Source organism: Delphinapterus leucas, chromosome 1 (genome assembly GCF_059928025.1).
Source record: "Delphinapterus leucas isolate spDelLeu-1000000601 "Yukka" chromosome 1, BTC_Dleu_Yukka2, whole genome shotgun sequence".
Lineage (NCBI taxonomy): Eukaryota > Metazoa > Chordata > Mammalia > Artiodactyla > Monodontidae > Delphinapterus > Delphinapterus leucas.
The window spans coordinates 38196912-38218918 of record NC_143129.1 but is presented as its reverse complement, the minus strand read 5'-3'; the positions used below and the strand labels follow the sequence as shown (position 1 = coordinate 38218918).

At 40.3% G+C, this 22007-nt stretch overlaps 1 protein-coding gene and 1 long non-coding RNA gene across 2 annotated transcripts in view; one reads left to right on the top strand and one right to left on the bottom strand.

Moving 5' to 3' along the window:
- Nucleotides 1-1791: 1791 nt before the first annotated feature.
- On the top strand, nt 1792-21994 carry LOC111171223 (centrosomal protein of 78 kDa). The gene is given in 9 exon segments (XM_089908112.1): nt 1792-2678; nt 3791-3962; nt 7198-7334; nt 16540-16617; nt 17915-18029; nt 18849-19020; nt 19922-20334; nt 20336-20365; nt 20367-21994. Coding segments are annotated over 4 exon segments (663 nt in total). The 5' UTR covers nt 1792-2678; nt 3791-3962; nt 7198-7334; nt 16540-16617; nt 17915-18029; nt 18849-18915; the 3' UTR covers nt 20482-21994.
- LOC111171135 (uncharacterized) overlaps nt 19847-22007 on the bottom strand; it is a 196788-nt gene continuing 194627 nt past the window's right edge. The window contains exon 4 of the long non-coding RNA XR_016392253.1: nt 19847-20111. This is a non-coding gene — a long non-coding RNA (uncharacterized LOC111171135). The remainder of the gene's footprint in view (nt 20112-22007) is intronic.

The window sequence follows — 22007 nt, the reverse complement described above, 5'->3', positions numbered from 1 at the left end:
CGGTTTTTGGAAATCCCAAATTCTCCACACCTCCTACCTTTCGCGCTGCCCTGGTCTCGAAGCTCCCGCCCCTGGTCCTCAGGCCGCTTCCCCATGGGAGGCGGAGTTGCGTGCAGACGTACGTCGTGCGGGCAGACGTCCTGTAGCCCCGCCCCCACGGGCCCGACCGGAGGCTTAAACCGCAGCCTCGCTGTGCGGAGGGCCTTGATGCACGCGCCAACACCGGGCCGTGCGGGGGCTCCGGAGCGCGGCATGGAGGGACCGGCCTATCTGGAGCCCGTGGCCCTATGTCTTCTGGCTGCGACACGGGTCCTGCGCACGCTACGGGGCCGCAGCCGCCGGGCGGTGGGCGCCCGAGGGTCCGGGAGGCGAGCCGGGGCCCCCAGGCGGCTGTGGGCATCGTGTCCGCAGCCAGCGTCCCCGAGGCCGCGTCCGGGCCATGAACCCTCGGTGAAGCTGCGCCCGGACAGCGCGGCCGACTCCTTCTCGCGCTCTGAGGACCTGTGCGCGCTGCAGGACTCGGTGCCTCTGCCCTCCGTGCTGGCTTCCCTGAGGGAGGGCCTGCTGGACTTCAGGCCGACCGCCTCCGGGGGGCGCACTGGGCGCCGCTCCTGAGCACCCGCTGCCCCTGATCTGTATCCAGAGCTTCTTCCAGCCACGGCTTGTCGAGACAGGTTTGTACTTCCCGCTTCCAGGGGGCCTCGTGTGGGCGCTGAGAAGCGGGGTTTTAAATGCTGCAAGGTGGAGGGTGGGCACTAGAACCGGTGCCCAGTGCCCGGGTGTGCGTGCGCTAGACGGGGCGTGCGGCCTAGGACTCCTGCCAGCTCGGTGACCCCGGCCGAGTGCCTTAAGGCTTCAAGGCCTCAGTGTTCTCATCTGTAGCATGGGCTTAACAGGACCCAGCCTCCGTGGCGGTTACAAGGATGCACTGTGTTAATGCTTCTAGACTCTACAAAGTAGAACACTTAGCACAGTTTGGAGCATCGTTAATTGTTGCACAGATGTTACCTGGTCTGTTGAATGACTTTGCCTGGTACACACCAAAGCGATTAGGAAATGGATATATCCCAGCTTCATTTCCTTTCCATTCAAACAGGGCTCAGGAAAAAAAATTTTTTTTCAATAGTTGTATCATATATAGTGGAAAGAGCACCGGTGTCAAGGCAGCTTAGGGTTTGAATTCCAGAGCTTATGCTCTCTGTGGCCTGGGCAGGTTTCTTTTGCACTACAATCCCCACACTTGTAAAATGACATTAAAAACCACTCTTTCTGTGGGTTCTTAGAATTAATTAAGCAGGTTATGTGTGTAAAGTATCCTGGCACTTGAATGAGTTGTCAGAACCAAGGGCTGCTGGAGACGATGCTTCTGCCCTAGGTAATCTTCCCTTCTACTGGGCAGCAAGTAAACACAAGCACAGGAGTCAGTGCTCTGGAAGAAGTGAGTTCTGCTGCTACAGAGCACAGAATCTCTTTTTTCTTTAATTTTTATTTTATATTGGAGTATACTTGATTTACAATATTGTGTTAGTTTCAGGTGTACAGTAAAGTGATTCAGTTATACATATATCCATTCCTTTTCAGATTCTTTTCCCATACAGTTTATTACAGGATATGGAGTAGAGTTCCATCTGCTATGCAGTAGGTCCTTGTTGATTATCTATTTTATATATAGTCGTGTGTATATGTTAATGCCAAACTCCTAATTTATCCCTCCCCCCCAACTTTCCCCTTTGCAGAGCACAGAATCTTGGAAGGGAAAGTTCAGGGTAGGCTTCTTGGAGGAGGTGCCATCCTTTCTAAGGATATGTAGAAGCTCCTGTGGTAGCAGGAGGGAGCAGTGTGTGTCAGAGTTTGAGAAATAGAAGAAAATTTGGCAAAACTAAGGTACAGGACTGGAACTCAGGGTTTGGGAAAGAAATGAGAGTTGATACTGGGAACTTAGTGGGGCCCAACAGAAAGGGGCCTTGTTTGTCATGTCAGAAGTTTGGATGTTTATCCTGAAGTCTGTGGGAAACACCAAAGAACAGTGAGATGGACTTCTGGTTTAGAGGCTCACTTGGACCTCCATGTGGAAGGCAGTTGATTGGGTGCAGGGTGAATTGTAATCTAAGGGTCCCACTTAAGTTATAAAAGGTGGGACTGGGTTTTGCCGATGTGAGAGAGAATGGGTGAGGCCTGGTGACCAGTTAGAAAAGGGTAGGCAGCAAGCGTGGGTGACAGTTTACAGCTGCATCTTTTTGAGAGACACAGAGCACAGTAGAAAGGGATTGGGGGTGGCGAGAGGATCTTACTTCATCTTCAGTGCTTTAGAGGGGCCTGGTAGATTGGTCTGGGCCCAAGGTACAGATCTGGGCTTTTTGGGAGGACAGGTGTTTGAAGGCATGGTAGAGACTTAGGTTACCCACAAGAAGATCCAAAGAATCATAGGTCTGAGAGTTTTTTAAGTGGGTATATTTGAGGATGTTTATAAGCTAAGGGAAAGTAGCCAGCAGAGGAAGGGTGTAAAGATCTAGGAGAGGAAGTGATTGTTCATTTGTTTTTGAAAAGCTGAACACTTATCGTGTGCTTGGCCCTTTTCTAGGATCTGGGGTTCACACCATCTGTTATCTCTTCTGCAACGACAGTTCAGCTCATCCCCTGGTGAAGAGAAGTCAGATTATTCTTTGCATCCTATTCAGGTATAAGAACTGTTCTGTACCTCTGAAGGGACTTTACTTAACCAGAGTAATAAGTTAGAAATCAAAAGAAATTATAGCTGGAAGGGACCTGAAAGGCCACAGTACTTAATTTTGCCTAATATTTTACATTGAATGTAAGAAAAATTTATTGTAGAGCCCATTCTCTTCAGAGTTCCTTCACTGAACTTTCTTTATGTCTTGCATCCAGTGGGTCTAGCTTGTAGATTTTGGCCTCCTCCTAAATTTGCTTCTTCATCCGTATTACATTTTGCCCAGACTGTGGCAGAAACTCCTGGGTGGTTTTGCGGCCCCTGGGTTCAGTTCCTCTAAGTTCATCTGCCTACTCGTGTTGAGTGATCTTCTACCATAAAAAGATGTGCTTAAAATAATGCTGCTAATGGCTTGCCCACACAGAGTTAGTGCATACTAGCCGCCCAGCGTGTGCTCTGCACAGAGGCGTGTAGTCTGAGCTGTGTTTGGCCAAGCCTCATAGAGCTCTTTGCCATGAAGAAGGGGAGCTTTTTGTGATCACTCCCTTAATCTAATTGGTCCTTCAGTAGCGGGGTGCCTTTTTCTAATCAGCGGAGGCACCCTTACTCAGCCAGTGGTAACCCCAGGCCTCATCACCTGTGGGATACAAGCCATGCTCTCTCCCAGGCTTGCTTCGGCCAACATCTCTATTTTCCTTTCTGTCTCTTCTCACACTTCGACCCCTAGCCTTTAGTCATCCCCACCTGCAGTATTTACTGTGCCCAGCAGGTGTCAGGCTTGAGTATGTTTTCACAGATGTTCCCTCTGCAGTTAATGTACCTCCTACTCCAGCTCTGCATAGCCTCATCTTTCTAGATTGTACTTCAGGGTTATCATGAAGCCGTCACTTAGATATAACTTTTTGCCTCCCTAGGAACCTCTATGCCTAAAGCTTACGTTTATTTATCTCATGAGATTGAAATTTTGAGTTTATACATCTTCCTCCTTAGTGAAGGCTTTAAGGGCAGGAGTCGTTTCTAATCCTTAGCACAGAGCAGATGCTTTTTTTTTTATTTAGATGCTTTTTAATGATGATAAAATGTATGGTTTAAGTCACTCATTTTACAATAATTTTGCTTTAGGTTTTGACAGAAATAAAGTTTACAGAAGTCGTGTTCCTGCAATAAGAAATAAAGATGTGACCTCCAGCTGTGTAAAGCTCTTAAATGCTGTGTAAGTGCGTCGGGTGCGCTAAGGAGCCTGGAGCTAAGTGGGCTAGTTGTGAGAGAGAGAGACTTAACTATGTTAACAAAGGTAAGCCTTCATTGTGTCCTGCCAACATTTGGTAGTTGCTTTTGGGGCAAACGAAACCAATAAAAGTTTAAACTGTTCCTCCCCATTAAAGGGATTGAATAATTGGCTTCTTTGGTGCACCTGTGTCTTGTGAATTGTCCAGTTGGAGATGGAGGTTTAGAAAGTGAGTTTCAGCCTTGTTTAAGTCTCTTCCCATTAGACTGGTCTCGTGATTTCCTACACACCATGTCTGTCTACCTTTTCCCGTCTACCTTTTCTTGGTGTTGTTCATGCCTGGATTGTCTCCTGTACCTGCTCAAACCTTGGTCCATTCTCATTTGTACCATGGAAGTTTGTCATGCTGGATACTGTCAGAATTAATCTTATTTAAGTTTGTGTTAAGCCACAAACCACATGTTTCGTATATTTTTTGTTTTTTCTGTTTGTTTATATTTTTATGGTTTCTCTTCAAGAAATATTATGGGAAGGGAAATAGCAAGATGTAAGAGCAAAAAAGTCATCATTCTCTTTAAATTGTTAGAACATCTATCTGCAATCATAATTATAATGCACTGTGGTATGTGTTAAAATAGGAAATATATGTAACATCCCATAGGAGCAGCAAATTCAGTGGTGTTGGTGAGGGTGTGTCATGGAAGTAATCACAAAGCAGGTGACTCTTGATTAGGGTCCTGAAACATTAGTGTCCCTTCCCTGTGTCCAGTAGTGGTCTGGAGGGGTCAGGAAGCCTGCCTTTCAATTTGAGGGAACAGAGGTTTTGAGGTCCTCTCTCTTCTCTTTAGGTTTTTCTTTTTTTTCCTTTGTCTCAAAAGTATGTAGTACTTTGCTGAGTGGTTGGGAAGAAAGTTTGCAGTATCCAGTGTATTCAGTTTTAGTACTGAATAGAATTAAACTGTTGCTGTAAACTGGAATAACACTTTGTTACTGACAAGTTTTAGAATGCATCAGTTCATCAATTACCTGTTTGGGAAGATTGTAGTTAATGGTATTAAGAATGTGGCTGTAAACCTCCAATTGACTCAAGAAAAGCAAATAAGTCAAGATTGACAAATGTATAGGCTCTTCATCTTGTTGTGTGTGTGGGTTTTTTTTCCTTTCAGTTACTTGTCAAGGTATAAAGAACTCTATCACTCTTAAGACAGTAAACTTCACGGGGTATAATTTGACATGGCAGGGAGCAGATCACATGGCCAAGATCTTAAAGGTGATTTTATGTTTAAACTTTCCTGAAAACATATGTGGTTGAAGCACATTAACATATTGATACAGATGGCAGTTAATTTTTGTCTTTTAATACATGTGAGTGCATCTTTTGTTTTGTAGAAAGAATATGACCAAATGATGATGTGAATTGCTGTTGCATAAACTATAGTGTTGAATCCCCAGTCTTTGCACTTGAGTTTAACAACTCTCTGGTTTCCTATCTTCTTCCTGAGACACTTAATCTCAGGTCCATCCTCCTCATACAGGGTGGTAAATTAGAGAACGATTAATAGCACCATTTAAAGAAGTGAGACTGAAATCTCAACCATCCTGAACGTAGGAACTGAAGGGGCCTCTCAGCAGTTCAGAGAGTTGTTACCAAGCCAGTCGGCTGAATTCTGTTCAGTTTTCTCCGTAGCAGAGCCTTCCAGGTCCTTCTTTTGAGCTTATTTATTTTTACACACAATTCTGTATGGATACTGTACATAATACTAAATAGTTGTATTAACTTGGTTTAACTGGTGATGTATTTACCTCAAGATCTAATTTCGTTTTGTTGATATCTTTTTAGGGGCTTGCCATTCATCAAAGCTCGTGATGTATGTAATCCGTTGCTGGTGTGTAGCTATCATATTTATGACATATAGGGCTTGAACTGGGAAAGGTAGATGGTCATTCTTGCTTTTTAAACTGACAGAGCCTTACAAGAAGCATTTCCCTCTCTGAAATAAATCCATGTAAAACATGTTTGGCCGCTCTCCCAATGCAACGGTGTAGTTGTGTGGATTTGGCACACAAGTGGCAGCCTTGTGGTTGTCTGTAAACAAGGAAGCCTGTTGTCCAGTCCGCAAATCAGCTGTTACCCGTGAAACGAACTTGACTGCCATTTCTGACCCCTCACATGGAGCTCTCATACTCAAGAACGTTCATATGTTTGCAAGAAACGTTGTTTGCAGGCTATGTGTACAAATTCCTGATCTGAAAGCCAATATAAAGCAACATCTCCCAAACCTCTGCTCTCTCACCAAGGCCACACACATTCCCTAGCTTATGGCCTCATGGCAAGCTAATACTGTCAGTATCAGATTCTCCTTCCCAGTGGTTCTGGGAGACTGCACAGTTGCTCTGTGAAAGGCACCACTGCTGAGGTTGAGAGAAGAGCATCTTGGGTGTCAGTCCTGCCCTTGCATGCCCAGAGAGAGGGGTGTGCGCCTCGTTCTCCTGTTAGGGTTTTCCTGTGCTGCAGGGTTTGCTGCTTGTTGTCAAAATCATGTCCTAGTGACTTGTCTTCTGCGTGGTTATATAATCCCAGCACACTTCTTTATGATCTGTAGACTTTTATGGGGTTGTGGCCAGGTCAGGTTTTAAATGTTTGGAAATGTCCAGTTGAACAACATTGCAGTGGCAGTGAATCTTGATGGGAGAATTGTATTACTGTTACCCTAGTTTTGGCTTAAGGGTGATGAGAAGATGAAATTTCTGATGGGTCAGTTTTAGTTATGTATGTGTATGTGATTTACTTTTATAAATTCTAACATCTATTATTCCTAGCTTAGATATGTTGACTTTCTGATTATTCTTCTGATTCTTTATCAGTCCCTTTACTGATGTATTTTTCTCCGAAAAACTACATTTTCTTCCAGACTGTTTTTGTCTGATGGTGAAAAATAAATTTTTCATTTGCAGTCTAAAGTTGATCTGAGAAAAAATGGTTACCTTGAATCTTCCCTTGGCTTCTGTGAAAGAAACTTAATAAAATAATATGGGCAATTCCCATTACTAATCCTAACCGTGTACAACAGAGGTCTGTACAGTAACATAGCAAAAATAAGTTACTTAGTCATTGCCTGTTTTAGACTAAGGAGCAGTGAGAGACATTTATAAATAATGATACCTCAGATCACTTTTGTTAAATGTCCTCTAATATTTGCATATTTGGTTTCTGGCTTGTGTTGTCTTTTATACAATCTTGTCTTCTTTTTTTGCACTTTAACAACTCTGTGGTTTCCTATCTCCTTCTTGTGACGCTCAGGTCCATCAGAATTTCCTGTGACTGTGACAGTAGAGTCCTTCCCCCTCAGAAATCGAAGAGGTCGATGATTCCTCAGAAAGTGTTCGGGAAGAGCCAGAGAAAATCAGTTTGAAACAAGAAGCATTGCCGGTACAAAGGTATCACTTTAAAGCTATAGAGAAGATTATTTTTCAAACGGAAGCCTGATTGCAACACGGCACAGCTTGTGTGAGGGTTCTGTTTTCTCCTCCCATCTGCGTTGTATCTCCTTGACTGGTTAAGCTTAGACCAAGGTGAATGGGGGACATTTGAGCTCTAAGAAATAAAAATCGAAACATGTCGTTAGTAATATATTTTCCTTTCTTTAGAACCTTAGTATATTAGATTTACGGAGAACCTTAGTGATCATAAGGTAAGGAAATTGAGTTCTGAATGAATATAGTCAGCTGATTCAGTACTCTTGTTTTACAGATGAGAAAATTGACAGTTCTAGTTGAACTCTCTTTTTACAAGAGGAAAATATGGCCTCATTTTAAATAAAAGTAAAGTTGAAAAAAGTTTTGATGTTGATATTCTCCTTTCCTAAAATAAAAAATATCAAGAAGCTACATTCTATTACCAAATAAACCTGACCTCTAATGTCATTGCATACTTTTGTTTCTATGGACAGAAAATAAAAATTGATTTTCATAAGAAATTTTTGCACCTCAAAAATAATATATTTATTTTATTTCAACTTTAATGCAGAGCTGAACATTTCTAGTAAATAAAGGAACAACATTTGGGGGGGACCTTGTCTTTGTGCTACAAAGTCCATGTTTAATTTTTAAAAATTATTTAATATGATTTTCTTTTCATATGAAACATGAAACTTGACCAGTTTCAGAACTAATTATCCCATTATTATAGGACTATGGGAATTAACTCTTTGATTTTCAAAAGAGAAAGTTAGATTTTTATTTTTTTAATTAAAATTAATGATAATATAGAGAAATTTTAAGAAAAAAACTTAGAAAATTATGAAATGTTAGAGTAGGAGAAATCTATGTTTCATGTAGAGTTACCCCCTTTCATTTTATAAATGAGCACCTACAATTTGTAGCACGTAAGTGATTTATTAGTAAATGGCAGAGTACGACAAGACCCTAGAGCATCTACCCGCATTCCTTGTCATTTTAGATGTGTTGTATTCATTTCCTTCACGATTAGACCAGGAGATTGTATTTCTAATAGCAATGATGGACACTGGGGAAGACCAAGAAGTTTACACACTGGGACCACAGAATAGCAGATTCAGAATGCACTGAGAACCCTTTCAGCTCTTCTCCGTTTTGACAAGACACTACAAGGATGGTATCAAAGTGTTTAATTATATAAGCCCACAACAATCAAGAGATTTCAACATAGTTTTGAAAGACGGAAGACAAGTGGAAGAGTGTGAAACTGAAGCAGTAGAACAGAGGAAAAGCATCACCTAGAATATGCACAGCGACCACCTGCAACTGAGGAGGATTCTGACCCCACCTGCAGAAGTAGGCCCATGCTCAGATGGGCATGTAGGAGAGAGGGTGGAGTTAGTTAAAAGTGTGACTGAAATAGGGGAGCTCATTGAAGGGTTGTGTTTGGAGGAGTGGACTCCCAGCCCCGCCCTCACGCTCCTGAAATGAGATGTTTTCATTTTGAAAACAGTGAAACTGGCGAGAACTAGGGCAGCTATTATGAGTTTTTACACCCTAGAAAATTGTGTTTGGGGGGGATCCTATTACAGTTACTCCCTGCTTCTTCCTGCATAAGAAGCCAATCAATCGTTGACTTCAGGGAGCTTTCTGCACTCATTCTTAAATAGAAAACTGTCATTTGCCTGATAGTTGAGTAAAGCTTCCAACATGAGAGGGGGAAAAAGAGTGAAAACATATCCTGGTAGGACCAGGGACAATTTAGGGAACAAAATAATTTAAGAAAAAACCCTAATTAGTATCCTGAGAGAGGTTTAAAAAGAGCTAGCAACTATAAAATAAGACTAGGGTGTTAATCAAAAAGAGAATGGTCAGAAAGAAAGAGAGGTCTCTTGGAAATGAAAATATGGTTGCTGAAATAAATTCAGTAGGAATTTTTTAAATTTCTCAGTATATGAAAAAGAAAGACACAATGGAAAATGTGATAGCAATATGTTAGAGAGGCTGCATCTGGGAGATCCCACATGTTACTATTAGAAACTCCAGACCCAGAAAAAAAATGGAGGGAAGCTGTCAAAGGGCAACAAAATTCCTCACAGCTGAAAGTAGACATCAGGCCTCAGATTGAAAATAGTTACGCAAGATGAGCAAGAATAGACTCATACCTAGGCACCCTTCATTGTGAAACTTTAAAATACTGAAAAAATAAAATAGAATAAAATACTGAGAGGATACATCCATTCCAGAGAGAAAAATACTGGCCACCTAAAAAAAAGAGTTAAAACCTGACTTTATCATACTTGTCATCAGCACCATGGATCCTGGAAGGCATTAGAAAGATACCGCCAAAGTTTTTCAGGCACATAATTTTCACCCTAGGGGTTTGTATCCAGCCAAACTATCAGTCATAAGTGGAGGCTGAAGAAGATACTTTGTACACAAAGATATTTGAAAAATTGACCTCCTGTGCTACACCTTAAGCTATTTATAGAAAGAATCCAGCAATATGAGGCAATAAACCAAGAAGGAAGGTAATAGGGGATTCGGTGCAGAGAGCAGCTAGTCTAGATTGGAGAGGCTTCTATCCATTGTGTGATTGAGAGCTTAGAAACACCTTGAGGCATATTGTACTTACTAGCTATTAGGCACTGTTGGAAGGGAGGAGGGAGAGGAAGAGGAGAAGGAACTTGAACTCCAGAGGAGAAAAGGCTATACTGACATAAACCTGAAGCAAACTAAGCTATGGTTGATTTTTAACCACTTAAACTTGACACTATAGATGAATCCACTTAAACTTGACACTATAGATGTCCCCCTTTTCAGCAACACACGGGGCTAATGACCACCTATCTAATTTGTTGTCCACACCAGAACACTTTAGTAGTGTAAGGAGGCGCTCTAATGCTGTAACATCAGGACAACAGGTATAAACTGGAAGAGCCCAAGGCGGCTTGGGGTATGTGGTCACCCTGCACAAGGGCAGTGACACTGACACAGTATGGAACGAGGTGTAGTCTATACACAGAGACAGTACATCTGCAGTGGGCAATATTAATTTCATTGTAATAATGGCAATACTGTCTCGGTTTGCAGCTTTTATTGTCAACTTGCATGTAATAACAAATAACTAACCTAAACTATACTTAGTATGTATTTGTATTAACTTGGTATGTACTGAAATGTATTGTGTACTAGTATGTACTTAGTATGTATATATTAGGCTCTAAGTGTTTTTGCATATATTAACTCATTTAATCCTCTGAATAGCATTATGAGGTTGGTGCTAATATCATTACCACTTTTTTTTTTTTTTTTGGTACGCGGGCCTCTCACTGTTGTGGCCTCTCCCTTTGCGGAGAACAGGCTCCGAATGCGCAGGCTCAGTGGCCATGGCTCACGGGCCCAGCCGCTCCGCGGCAAGTAGGATCTTCCCGGACTGGGGCACAAACCCGTGTCCCCTGCATCAGCAGGCGGACTCTCAACCACTGCACCACCAGGGAAGCCCCATTCCCACTTCTGAGAAAAGGAAGCTAAGACAGGGAAGGAACTTGCCGAGGCTGTACCTAATTTAGGGTTGGATCGAGGCTTTGAGTTTAGGCTCTCTGCCTGTTCTCTTAAACCTTACTCCCTACCGACTCTCAAATAACAAAAGACTTAACTGCACATAGAACAGAATATAAATTTCAACTTTGACAACGTAAAAGCTAGGTTTGGAAGGTAGACAGGAGGTACAAAAAAGGGAAGATGGTATGAATGTCCTCATTTTAGAAAGCGTGACATTGAGAGAGGTTATAGTTGATCAACAATGTAGGTTTTTAAGTATATCACTACAAGTCAAAGAGATCCTGAGCAGTGGAATAACTAATGATGACATAACTTTACTAAGCAGTGTGGAAACAGTGTAAAGGAACTAAACCCTTACTTAGTAAAATAGAAAATGAACAGATAATGCCTCCAATTTAGTGAGAAAATAGTCATGTAAGAGTATTACTTGGAAATGGAGAAGAATTCGAAATAACAATAGTTGGACCTCCCTGGTGGCACAGTGGTTAAGAATCTACCTGCCAAGGCAGGGGACACGGGTTCGAGCCCTGGTCCGGGAAGATCCCACATGCCGCGGAGCAACGAAGCCCGTGCTCCTCAACTACGGAGCCTGTGCTCTAGAGCCTGCAAGCCACAACTACTGAGCCCACGTGCCACAGCTACTGAAGCCCACACTCCTAGATCCTGTACTCCACGACAAGAGAAGCCACTGCAATGAAGAGTAGCCCCTGCTCACTGAAACTAGAGAAAGCCTGCACGCAGCAACAAAGACCCAACACAGCCAAAAATAAACAAATAATAAAAATATAATAAAAAATAACAATAGTTGATGTAAACGTCATACAAAAGGAAATCCAAACAGCCAGTAAACACAGAAAAGTGTACGACTTCATTAAGTAATAAGAGAAAAGTGAGTCAAAACCAATGAAACTACATGCCAATCAGTTTGACAAATACATAAATAAAGTGTGGTAGTATCAGGTATTGTGGACCTGGAGTACTATGGGAATCTTCTACCCTGTTTATACTGGAGTATAAATCGACACAACTACTTTGGAAAGCATTTAGCACTCTCCATCAACTGAAGGTATATAAATAGCCTGTGAGCCAGCAGCTGTCACCCCCGCCCTGTGTAAATGCACTAGAATAACCAGTACAGCAGGATTCCTGTCCATGATTTGCATTAGCACAAACTGAAAACAAACCAAATGTCCATTAAGAGTCAAAAATTAAATAAATTTTGTGTATTCGTACAGTGGGAAAACTATCAAGCGATAAAATTGAATGAACTAGAGCTACAGGCAGCAATGTGGATGAATTTTTTAAACCAACGTTGAGTGAAAGAAATAAGAAAAGACTTCATATACTATGATCCTCTACATAAGGTTAGATGTTGACAAAACTAAACTCTTTTGTTAGGGATGCATGCAGGTTAAAGGAAATGATTGTCAAGAAGTGAGGACGGTGTTTAACCTGGAAGAGGGAAGGAGATTGTGATGAGAAAAGGATATGGGGGGGGGTTGAGATGCTGACAAGTATCAATACTTTCAGATTCCAGTAGTGGTTATGTAAGTATTTATTTGTCACATTGACAATTTTGTCCTGAGCACTTCTCAGTACACATTATCGTATTTTACAATTAAAAGCCTGAGTAAAGAATCGGTCGCTTCTTGAGTGCTGGATGTGGGAGTGGGATGAGACTATTTCATTTTAAGCCCTTCACTACTGTTTGCGTTCACATGTTATTCATTCAGCGTTAATTGAACATATGCTGTGTACCAAGCACTCTTCTGATTTTATATGTGTTTTAACTCATGTAATCCTCACAAGAGCTCTGTGATGTGGGAGCTTATCTCCATTTTATAGATGAGGAAGTTGAGACCTAGAGTTATAGAACTTGTCCAAGGTTATATAGCTAATGGGTAGTGCCAGGCCCATTTGCCTCAGAGTCTGAATTTTTACAATACAATCTAAAAGAGAAATTTAATTACTAATTATAAGAAAAAAAATTGCACATTAAAGAAGATGACAAGTTTTCATCTATCCAGTTAGAGAAAAACACACAGTCTGTCTTTCACACACGTACATCTTGTATTGGCAGGGATTTTCCTTATTAAGCAATTATTTATTGACCGTCTACGTTGTGCTAGGCACAGGTGCTGGGAAAAACACTTAATAAAATACACCCCCTATCTTCAAATAACTTGGACTCTAAGTGAGGAAATAAGCCAACAGTTATAGTAGAGGTTATATACCAAGTGATACATCGCTGATGGATGGCAGTATAAAATCTCAGACATCTTTTGGAAAGAAGTTTGGAGATAGGTACCTCAGAGCCTTAAAAATGTTCATTTGCTTTGACCTCAAACTCAATTTTATGGATTTATTGCAAGAACGTTATTCTCAATACGGAAAAAAGCGTTCATGCATAAAAACGGTTATTGTCTGATAATATTGAAAAGTTGGAAAGAATTTAAATGTGTAAAATGGTTAACCAGTAAACCCACTCAGTGGAATATTTTGTAGCCCACACAAAAAAATCAAGGTTATGAATCCCCTGATTATATGAGAAATTATTGATTTCAATGTTAAATGGAGGAAAGGTGAACATAAAATTTGATATCCAATACGATGGGAGCTTTGTCCCAGAAAAATCACCCTAGCTGGTGTACAGAAGGGAGGAAGGAGAGCAGATGACAGGAAGGGAAATTATTCCAAAGCCTTATCATTAGTCTTACTTAAGTAATAGAATATCAAGCAATTTTACTTTCTAACTTTTTTGGTTCCATATTTCCATGTTAGGGACATGAATTATGAATACTTCGTAGTAAGAGGACACAGTTTTTCACAAAAATGTAACACTGTTCTAATTCCCTCCACTAGAGGGAGAAACTATTCCAAGTAATTGCACTTTGATGTGCTATTTAGAACCAGTCAGGATGTTTTACTCTACTTTCCTCTGACTGTGGTGAGGGTTGGTTTGTTTGTTTGCTTATTTGTTTAGAATTTCTTTGAAATTGGTTTTAGAAGATTTATTAAACCATTATATTGAAAGTAGAGGAATTTTTCCATTTTTTCCCCTTTTTCCCCATTGAAAACTTGGCTGGCTTTAGTAATGAAACATTAAAGAATTTGAAGTTCTTAGACTGTCAGTTTTTTAAACATGATCTGACTATAAAAATATATGTTCATTGAGCAAATTTTTGAAAAAATGAACAACTCATTGAAGGAAATAAAAGCCACCTCTGCATGTACACACACCTAATCTGCTCTTTTGTCTTAAAGAAGTATCAAAAATATTTTGCCATGTCACTAAATACTATTCTACATCAGAGAATTTGATTAAGCTTATGCACCGTCTCCCAGGAAAAATGCACAGATACATTTTGAATGTAGAACTCCTGAAGCCCATTCATTAACTCTGGTTGAGACCTGTTGTCATTATTTTCTTAGTGACTTCATAGCGCATTCCTTCATACGGTGAGCTGTGTTTGTTTAAACCAATCCCAATTTGTAGGCTCTTAGCTTTCTTCTAGGGTTTGGTTATAAACAATCTTATGACATCATGTTGGTAGATAAATCTTTGCCCACATCTTTGATTTCCTTAGGGTAAACCCTTGATGTAGGATTGTTGTTAGGTACCAAGAGCTACTCTCCAGAAAGTGATACCAGCTCCTCTCCCAATGATGGCATATAATAGAGTTCCTCATTCTTTAAGTGATTGTTCAAAGCAGTTAAAAGGTATAAATATACCGTACTGTTTTCATAAGTATAGAAATTCTGATTGTTTATCGCTGCATAAGAAACCACCCCGAAAAAGTGGCCTAAAACAATGACAGTCATTTATTTTGTTCATGAACCTGGAGGTTGATTAGGATATTAATTCTTTTACTACACTCTTACTGACTGAAAACAGTACCTATTTGACTAGCTCACAGTTCTGCAGGTCAGAAGTCCAGGCACAGCGCGACTGGGTTTCCTGCTCAGATACACACGGGAACATGTGAGTTCCCTCCTGAGAGTGTTAAAGCACGTGAAATTTAAGTGTAAGACATTGAGCCCCAAACGTTGGATGTTCACCATAGTTTGTGTGGGTCACAGAGCTGAAATCTAGATGTCAGTCTGGCTGTGTTAGCACCCAGAGGCTCTGGGAAAGAATGGCTCCAAGCTTCTTCGGCTTGTTGGCATAATTCAGATTCTGCAGTTGCAGGACAGAGGTCCCCATTTCCATGCTGGCTGTCAGTCGAGGGACAGTCTCAGGTCCTAGAGGCCTCTCGCTTGCCTTCCCTACCGCAGCATTGGACTTCTTCAGAGCCAGCAATGGAGAGCCTCCCTCTTGTCCCTTTTGTACTTCAATTCAGGAAGAGTTCAGGTCCTTTTCATGGGGTGCCTGAGTAGGCCACATCCACCTAGAATAATCTCCCTATCTTAAAAAATCAACTGGTTTTGAACCTTAATTCCATCTGCAAAATCCCTTCACTACAGCTAGATTTAGAGTTTGTTTGGGTAAGTGGAAGGTTTGTGTACTTCAGTAAGTAGGAGTCTTAGGGGCTCTGTTAGAATTCTGCCTATTGCAAGCAGTGTACCCACTTCATGGACCGAAGTGTCTTATTTCCTGAAACTCCTAAGGGAGTTTATCAGTGTTCATTTTATTTCAGTGACCTTGGTGAATGGGAAGACTACCACCTCTGTGAGCAGGAATGGCACCCAGCTTCCTGAGTCCACAGTGTGGCTCTGCTACTTAGTGGTGTGACCTTGGCTGTGCTGCTCTACTTACTCTACTTCTCTGCCTCTGTTTCCCTCATCTGTAAAATAACATGGAGTTAGTGATCGTTTTTTCCTCGTAGGGTTTTTTGTTTTATAAATTTATTTTATTTATTTTTGGCTGCGTTGGGTCTTCGTTGTTGCTCGCGGGCTTTCTCCAGTTGCGTCGAGCAGGGGGTTACTCTTCGTTGCGGTGCGGTGGCTTCTCTTGTTGCGGAGCACGGGCTTCAGTAGTTGTGGCACATGGGTTCTAGAGCATAGGCTCAGTAGTCGTGGCACACGGGCTTAGTTGCTCCACGGCATGTGGGTTCTTCCCCGACTAGGGCTCGAACCTGTGTCCCCTGCACTGGCAGGCGGATTCTTAACCACTGTGCCAGCAGGGAAGCCCCCTCTTAGGGTTTTGATGATTAGATTATCTAATACCCAGGAAACTCCAGGAACAGTGCTTGACTGTAAATTGCTTTAAATGTGATTACTTTTTAAAAACATGCTTTTGAATCTGCAATTATGTAATTCAGGTATGTTAAGCATGTTCATTAATAGGACTTCCTGCTATAAAGAGACCCACAAATAAAAATAGGATTTTTCTTTCTTGGTCTTAACTTCTTATTTCTGACTTACTATGTTATACGCATATGCCTTTTATGGTGGGCTGCCACAAATTTATGTTGGAAAGAGTGGAATTTAAATAAATCTTACCTATGCTAATTTGATAGATTTTGATAATTCGTTTCACTAGCATTGTATGATATTACCAGTAGCAGACTAAAATCTGAGTTCACTTCTGGCTCTGCCCCTAAATCCTGATGAGACCAATAGCTGGAAAGGCTTTGGGATATTATACTATGAATTAGTTATAATATTGACTCTGTTTGTTTAGGATAACCTGGAGGAGTGCCTAAAGCAGTTAAAGGAGGAAAGAGTAATGAGACTGAAGGCTGATAAACGAGTCAGTGAGGTAAACAGATTTCTTGTTCTGCTTTAGAGAGTGTTTTGCTTTTATTTTGATTTGATTTTAAGCCATATCCACATAATTTGTAAGCTTTAAAACTGTAATATGTTGCAAATTGGTTGTGTCATATGGACTTTTGCATTTACTGGTATTTAGTGATCATATGATCTATATTCCAGAAAGCATGTTTTTAAAAATGGGAAAATCTGCTTTTGTGTATGTGTGTGTGTGTGTGTGTGTGTGCGCGCGCGCACGTGTGCTTCTATATGACATTAGCTTATTTCGTGTTCATGATTCTTTGATTCAGGAAGGCACTTTTTGTGCATATACTGTATATACAGTAACATAAAAGACACGATGAGACTCTCCTGGCAATGAATTAGGAAAGTGAATCATTTAAATAAATTTAAGATATTGGAAAACTTCTAAGAATGCAATGAAAGATAAAAATATATACTATGAGAATTACATTAGGGAATGTGCATGAAAGCAGGGCATAATCTAAAAAGTTCTATCTAAATATAATTTATCACAGGGTGAGTGTAGGGAGGAATTTTTGAAAGTGCATCCATTGGATTGGCGGACACTCATTCAATAAATGTTGAGCACCTGTTCATGTAAGGCAAAAGGGGCATCATGAACATTAACGGCCTTTCTGAGAAATACTAGAGTTGAGCTTATAGGGGGTTTTAAGTGCATAGATGATGAGCGGAAGGGGAAGAGTGCACGGGGGGATTATTTTCAAGAAGCCAAAGAAAACATTGGTGATTATACATTTAATAAATTGGGTTAGGTATGATTTAGGACTTTTAAACGTAAGCATTAGATACTTTGCTCACTAAAGTTAATTCTTAACATTCAGCAGAGTTGTAATATGTTTTATTCAAATCAGATTCTATATTTCATTTTCTAATTTAAGAGAAACTTAAAGCAGGTCATTTTCTAATGTGGAATGAGGCTCCATTATGAATTGAACTAGTTTGAAATGTGATATTTTGTGAAAGATCATTAATAAAACGGTAGCTTTGGTTTATTTATATACCACCTAAGTGTTATATAGGAAACTTGTTGGGTGCCTGTGGGTTTTGGTTACTATGTGATATGGTCTCTGTCTTTACTGGTGGAGAATTAGGTTAATTACAAATTAATTACAGTTTGAGTGTTTTAGTTTTGTTCCTTGAAAATAGGCAAGACTACTTCTGATGACAATGAGAAAAAATCATGTCAGACATTTTTAGTCTTCTTTTATACCTGGAACATGAAAATGCCCACTTAAGAAATATGAATTTCTCTTTGTCTGCAGCCCTTCATGCCCACTCATTGACAAGTATGATCCTGTATGATGCAGGTGTTTTGGGCAGCATTGAGAATTCTTTTCAGAAGTTCCATGCTTTCTTGGATCTCCTTAAAGATGCTGGGTTAGTTCATTTCTCTTCATGGCGTTCTTCTCTTTGCGACTATAATGGTAGTTTGCTGAGGAAATGGAGCAATTTTCATCACTTCCGTGGCCATATTTAGTGTAATTATAGGTAATATAGTTGACTTTTTAAAATAAGGAGTTAAATTTGTTAATAAGTGCAAATAGGGAAGCCTGCTTTGGTAGAGTGGGGAGCTCATTATAAAAGAGTAACCTGTAAATAGAGTAATTAGTAGGTGTAGTTTTTTGTAAAGACTAAATTGAAGGCAGTTTTCATTGAAAATATTCGGGAATGCATAAGAATTTTCCTATCTTTCATTTACTTTGCTTGTTTGATAAGTTTGAATTAAAGTTCTTTTTGTCTTAGACATAAAAATTATTATTAATCTGCGGGGGAGATATAGGTCAGTGGTTCTCAACCGGGAGCAATTTTGCTGGAAGAGGGAAGTGGAGATTGATAGTTGATGGAGTGGTGTTTTGTCAGTGAATGAATTGGTGTTGGTGTTGGGAAGGAAGGAACAAACACATTCTTGGAAACTGGAGGAAAGGTGGTAAAGAAGTGTGGGAATGGAGGTGTGACTGGCAGTGGACGGGGTGCATGGTACATGTTGAAGCTGCTAGTGAGACAGTGGGATGTCTCCTAGAGGATGAGTCTGGAAAGGGCTGAGAATTTGGGGGAGAGAGAGGCTTGTAGTCTGGAGTAGGATGTTGGCTTTTAAGATTTTAGAAGTATTTCATGATTGTAGGTCTGGGGAAATCTAAACTGCTCTTCTGTGATTATAATAACCTTTGTCTTTTCTCCTTTCCTCCTCTGGTCCAGGCTTGGGCAGCTGGCCACAATGGCTGGTATAGATCAGTCAGATTTTCATTTACTAGGTCGTCCCTAGATGAATTCTACTGTTAGTAGTCCACGTAAAGAAGAAAAGAAGGGACTTGAAGAAGAAAAATCAGAATCAAAACAGGGTGCCCCAGGACAAATGCAAAATATCCAAGTAAGTGGACAGAATAGCACTTAATGATTCTAAGAGTGATTAGCAAAAAGGAAATGACCAAGTCAGGGAGAAAACAATAATGATCAGTCTCTAATAGTTCACATGCTCAGGAGCTAGAAGACTCTGGAATCCTTTCCAAATCTGAGATTAGTAAATGTGTGCCCATTTCATGATACTGTATTGTTGTAAATAAGGAGACTGGAAGTTCTTTCGAAAATTTATGAGTTAAAGAAAACTCTCCTTAATGAAGAAAGAAAACATTAGAAAAAATATTCCAGATTTTAAATTATATAAATGTCTATTCTATTCATATTTTACTTAAGTTTCTATTTGTATGCAGTCAGCTTACAATGAAGGAACACTAATGAAGGTACACATACTGATATAGTTTTTAAAATAAGTAATCCAGACATAGCTAATAGGTAACATATGACAGTGAGTCACTGGTTATGGGAATGGGAGGGGAAAACCTGTCAGCTTTTCCTCTAGCCTTACTTGGAGCCCCCATCAACCAATCTCAGACTGGTCTTGGGAACTGACAGCTTGAGAACACAGTCTGGTCACAAACTATATACTGTTTGCATGTGCCTGGAGGATAGAAAAGAAATTAATTATCTTACAGAATAGGGTTTTATTTTTAGTGAGGGAAAGGAAATGGATAATAACTACCCCAGTCACCAAAGTCTGAAAATGTAGCGGACATAGTCTTGGATATAGCTAGGTTAAGCTAAGAATCACTTGGCAAGATATAATTAGAAAAAAACTGGCTCTGAAATCTTCTGAATATTGACTGTGTTAATAATAAGATCACAGAGTAACATTGAAGTTTTGAACTCTACTTTTTAATGGTTGGCTGTGTTCATCACTGAATTTTTGTCTTGTCTTTTGTTTTTCCGTCCAGTTTCAGAAAATTACAGGTGACGCTAGGATTCCTTTGCCTCTCGACTCCTTCCATGTCCCAGTGTCTACTCAGGAGGCCTTAGAAACTTCCAAAGACAACCTGGGGGTCCCAGTCACAGAGCAGCGGCAGGAGTCTTTTGAAGATTTCATTGCTAGACATGTTCTCCCTTCAGCAGACGTCATTTCTGGAACTGGAAGTCAAAGAAAAGAAGAGGAATTATCTAGAAATAGCAGGTCTTCTTCAGAGAAAATGAGCAAAGCAGGTGAATATACCAAAAAATACTCTGCTAGGAAACAACCTGGGAAGGACCTGCATTCCTGCTCTGACTCACCTGTAAAGCGGAAAAGCAAAGGAATTGAGCAAAATAATTCTTTGGTTAATAAACCAATTAAAAGTGAGTCTTCAAAAAAACATTTCTATTAAGAAAGAGAGTAGAATAGTGACTTTCATCAAAGACAACTAAAAGTAAACTCAATCTACTAGAACATTCTGAAAGTGATACTCCTGGATCTGATTGTGAATTTCAAGAAAGCATCCGTACTCTATCACGCCTAACATAGGTCTAAATCTTTTAAAATTATGTTTTTGCCTTCAAATTTTAATAAATTACTTATGTTTTTATTATAGCATATGGTGGTTTCAGTTACTTGACTGGAAGCCATTAGAGAAAGATTTATCTATACTTTTTTATTATAATGAAAGTTTTGGCGTACTTTTCCTTGTGACACTTTGCACCATTCATTCAGCTAGTGTTTACTGAGGGCTTAATATGTACAGTACTTTTCTGGGTGCTATTGCTTTCAGCAGTGAACAAAATAAAGCCTTTACTCTCCTGGAACTAGCACTCTGTGTTGGGAGAAAATATAAACAACAAAGCAGGGTAAGGGTTAAAAAGAGATGGGAATAATAAATGGAATAGTTTTACCATTTGGTTAAATGTCAAACTATTATAAATCACATGGCCAGAAGCCATTGAGGTATTTTAATTCACAATAACCAGAGAGCCTCAAACATTTACCAAGGCACTTAACCGTGTTTATGGATTACAGCAACGCTCTGAGGTAGGGAACTGTTACCATCCCCGTCTATAGATGAGGAGTCTGAGGAGACATTATGTGAGTTGCCCAGAATTACACAGCTGTAAGTAAGTGGGAAGCTGTGATGTGACCCGAACCCATGCTCTTTTTTTTTTTTTTTAAATGTATGGACTTTATTATGTTTCATTTGTTTCTGATTTATGTGAATTTTTTCTTTAAAGATTTTTTCTGATATCGACCATTTTTAAAGTGTTTATTGCATTTGTTACAGCATTGCTTCTGTTTTATATTGTGGTTTTTTGGCCGCAAGGCATGTGGGATCTTAGGTCACCCACCAGGGATCGAACCCTCACCCCTTCCACTGGAAGGCGAAGTCTTCCCTTATGTGACTAAGTCCCCCTTATGTGACTATTTTTATGGCAATTTTTTTAAATTTTATTTTTTTATTGACGTATAGTTGAATTACAGTGTTGTGTTAATTACTGCTGTACAGGAAAGTGACTCAGTTACACATTTATATACATTCTTTTTCATATTCTTTTCCATTACGGTTTATCACAGGATATATAGTTTCCTGTGCTCAACAGTAGGACCTTTTTGGTTTTTTTAAAATACATCCACTTTTTAAAAAATAAATGTATTTTTTTATTTTTGGCTGCGTTGGGCCTTTGTTGCTGCACGCAGGCTTTCTCTAGTTGCGGTGCGGAGGCTTCTCACTGTGGTGGCTTTTCTTGTTGCAGAGCATGGGCTCTAGGTGCATGGGCTTAAGTAGTTGTGGCATCGGGCTTAGTTGCTCTCTGGCATGTGGGATCTTCCTGGACCAGGGCTCGAACCCGTGTCCCCTGCATTGGCAGATGTATTCTTAACCACTGTGCCACCAGGGAAGTCCCATGTAGGACCTTTTTGTTTATCCATCCTGTATATACACCAGTTTGCACCTGCTAATCCCAAACTCCCAATCCAACCCTCTCCCACCCCCTCCCCCATGGTAACCACCAGTCTATTCTCTATGTCCTTGGTTATGTTTCTGTTTCACAGATAGGCAGAAC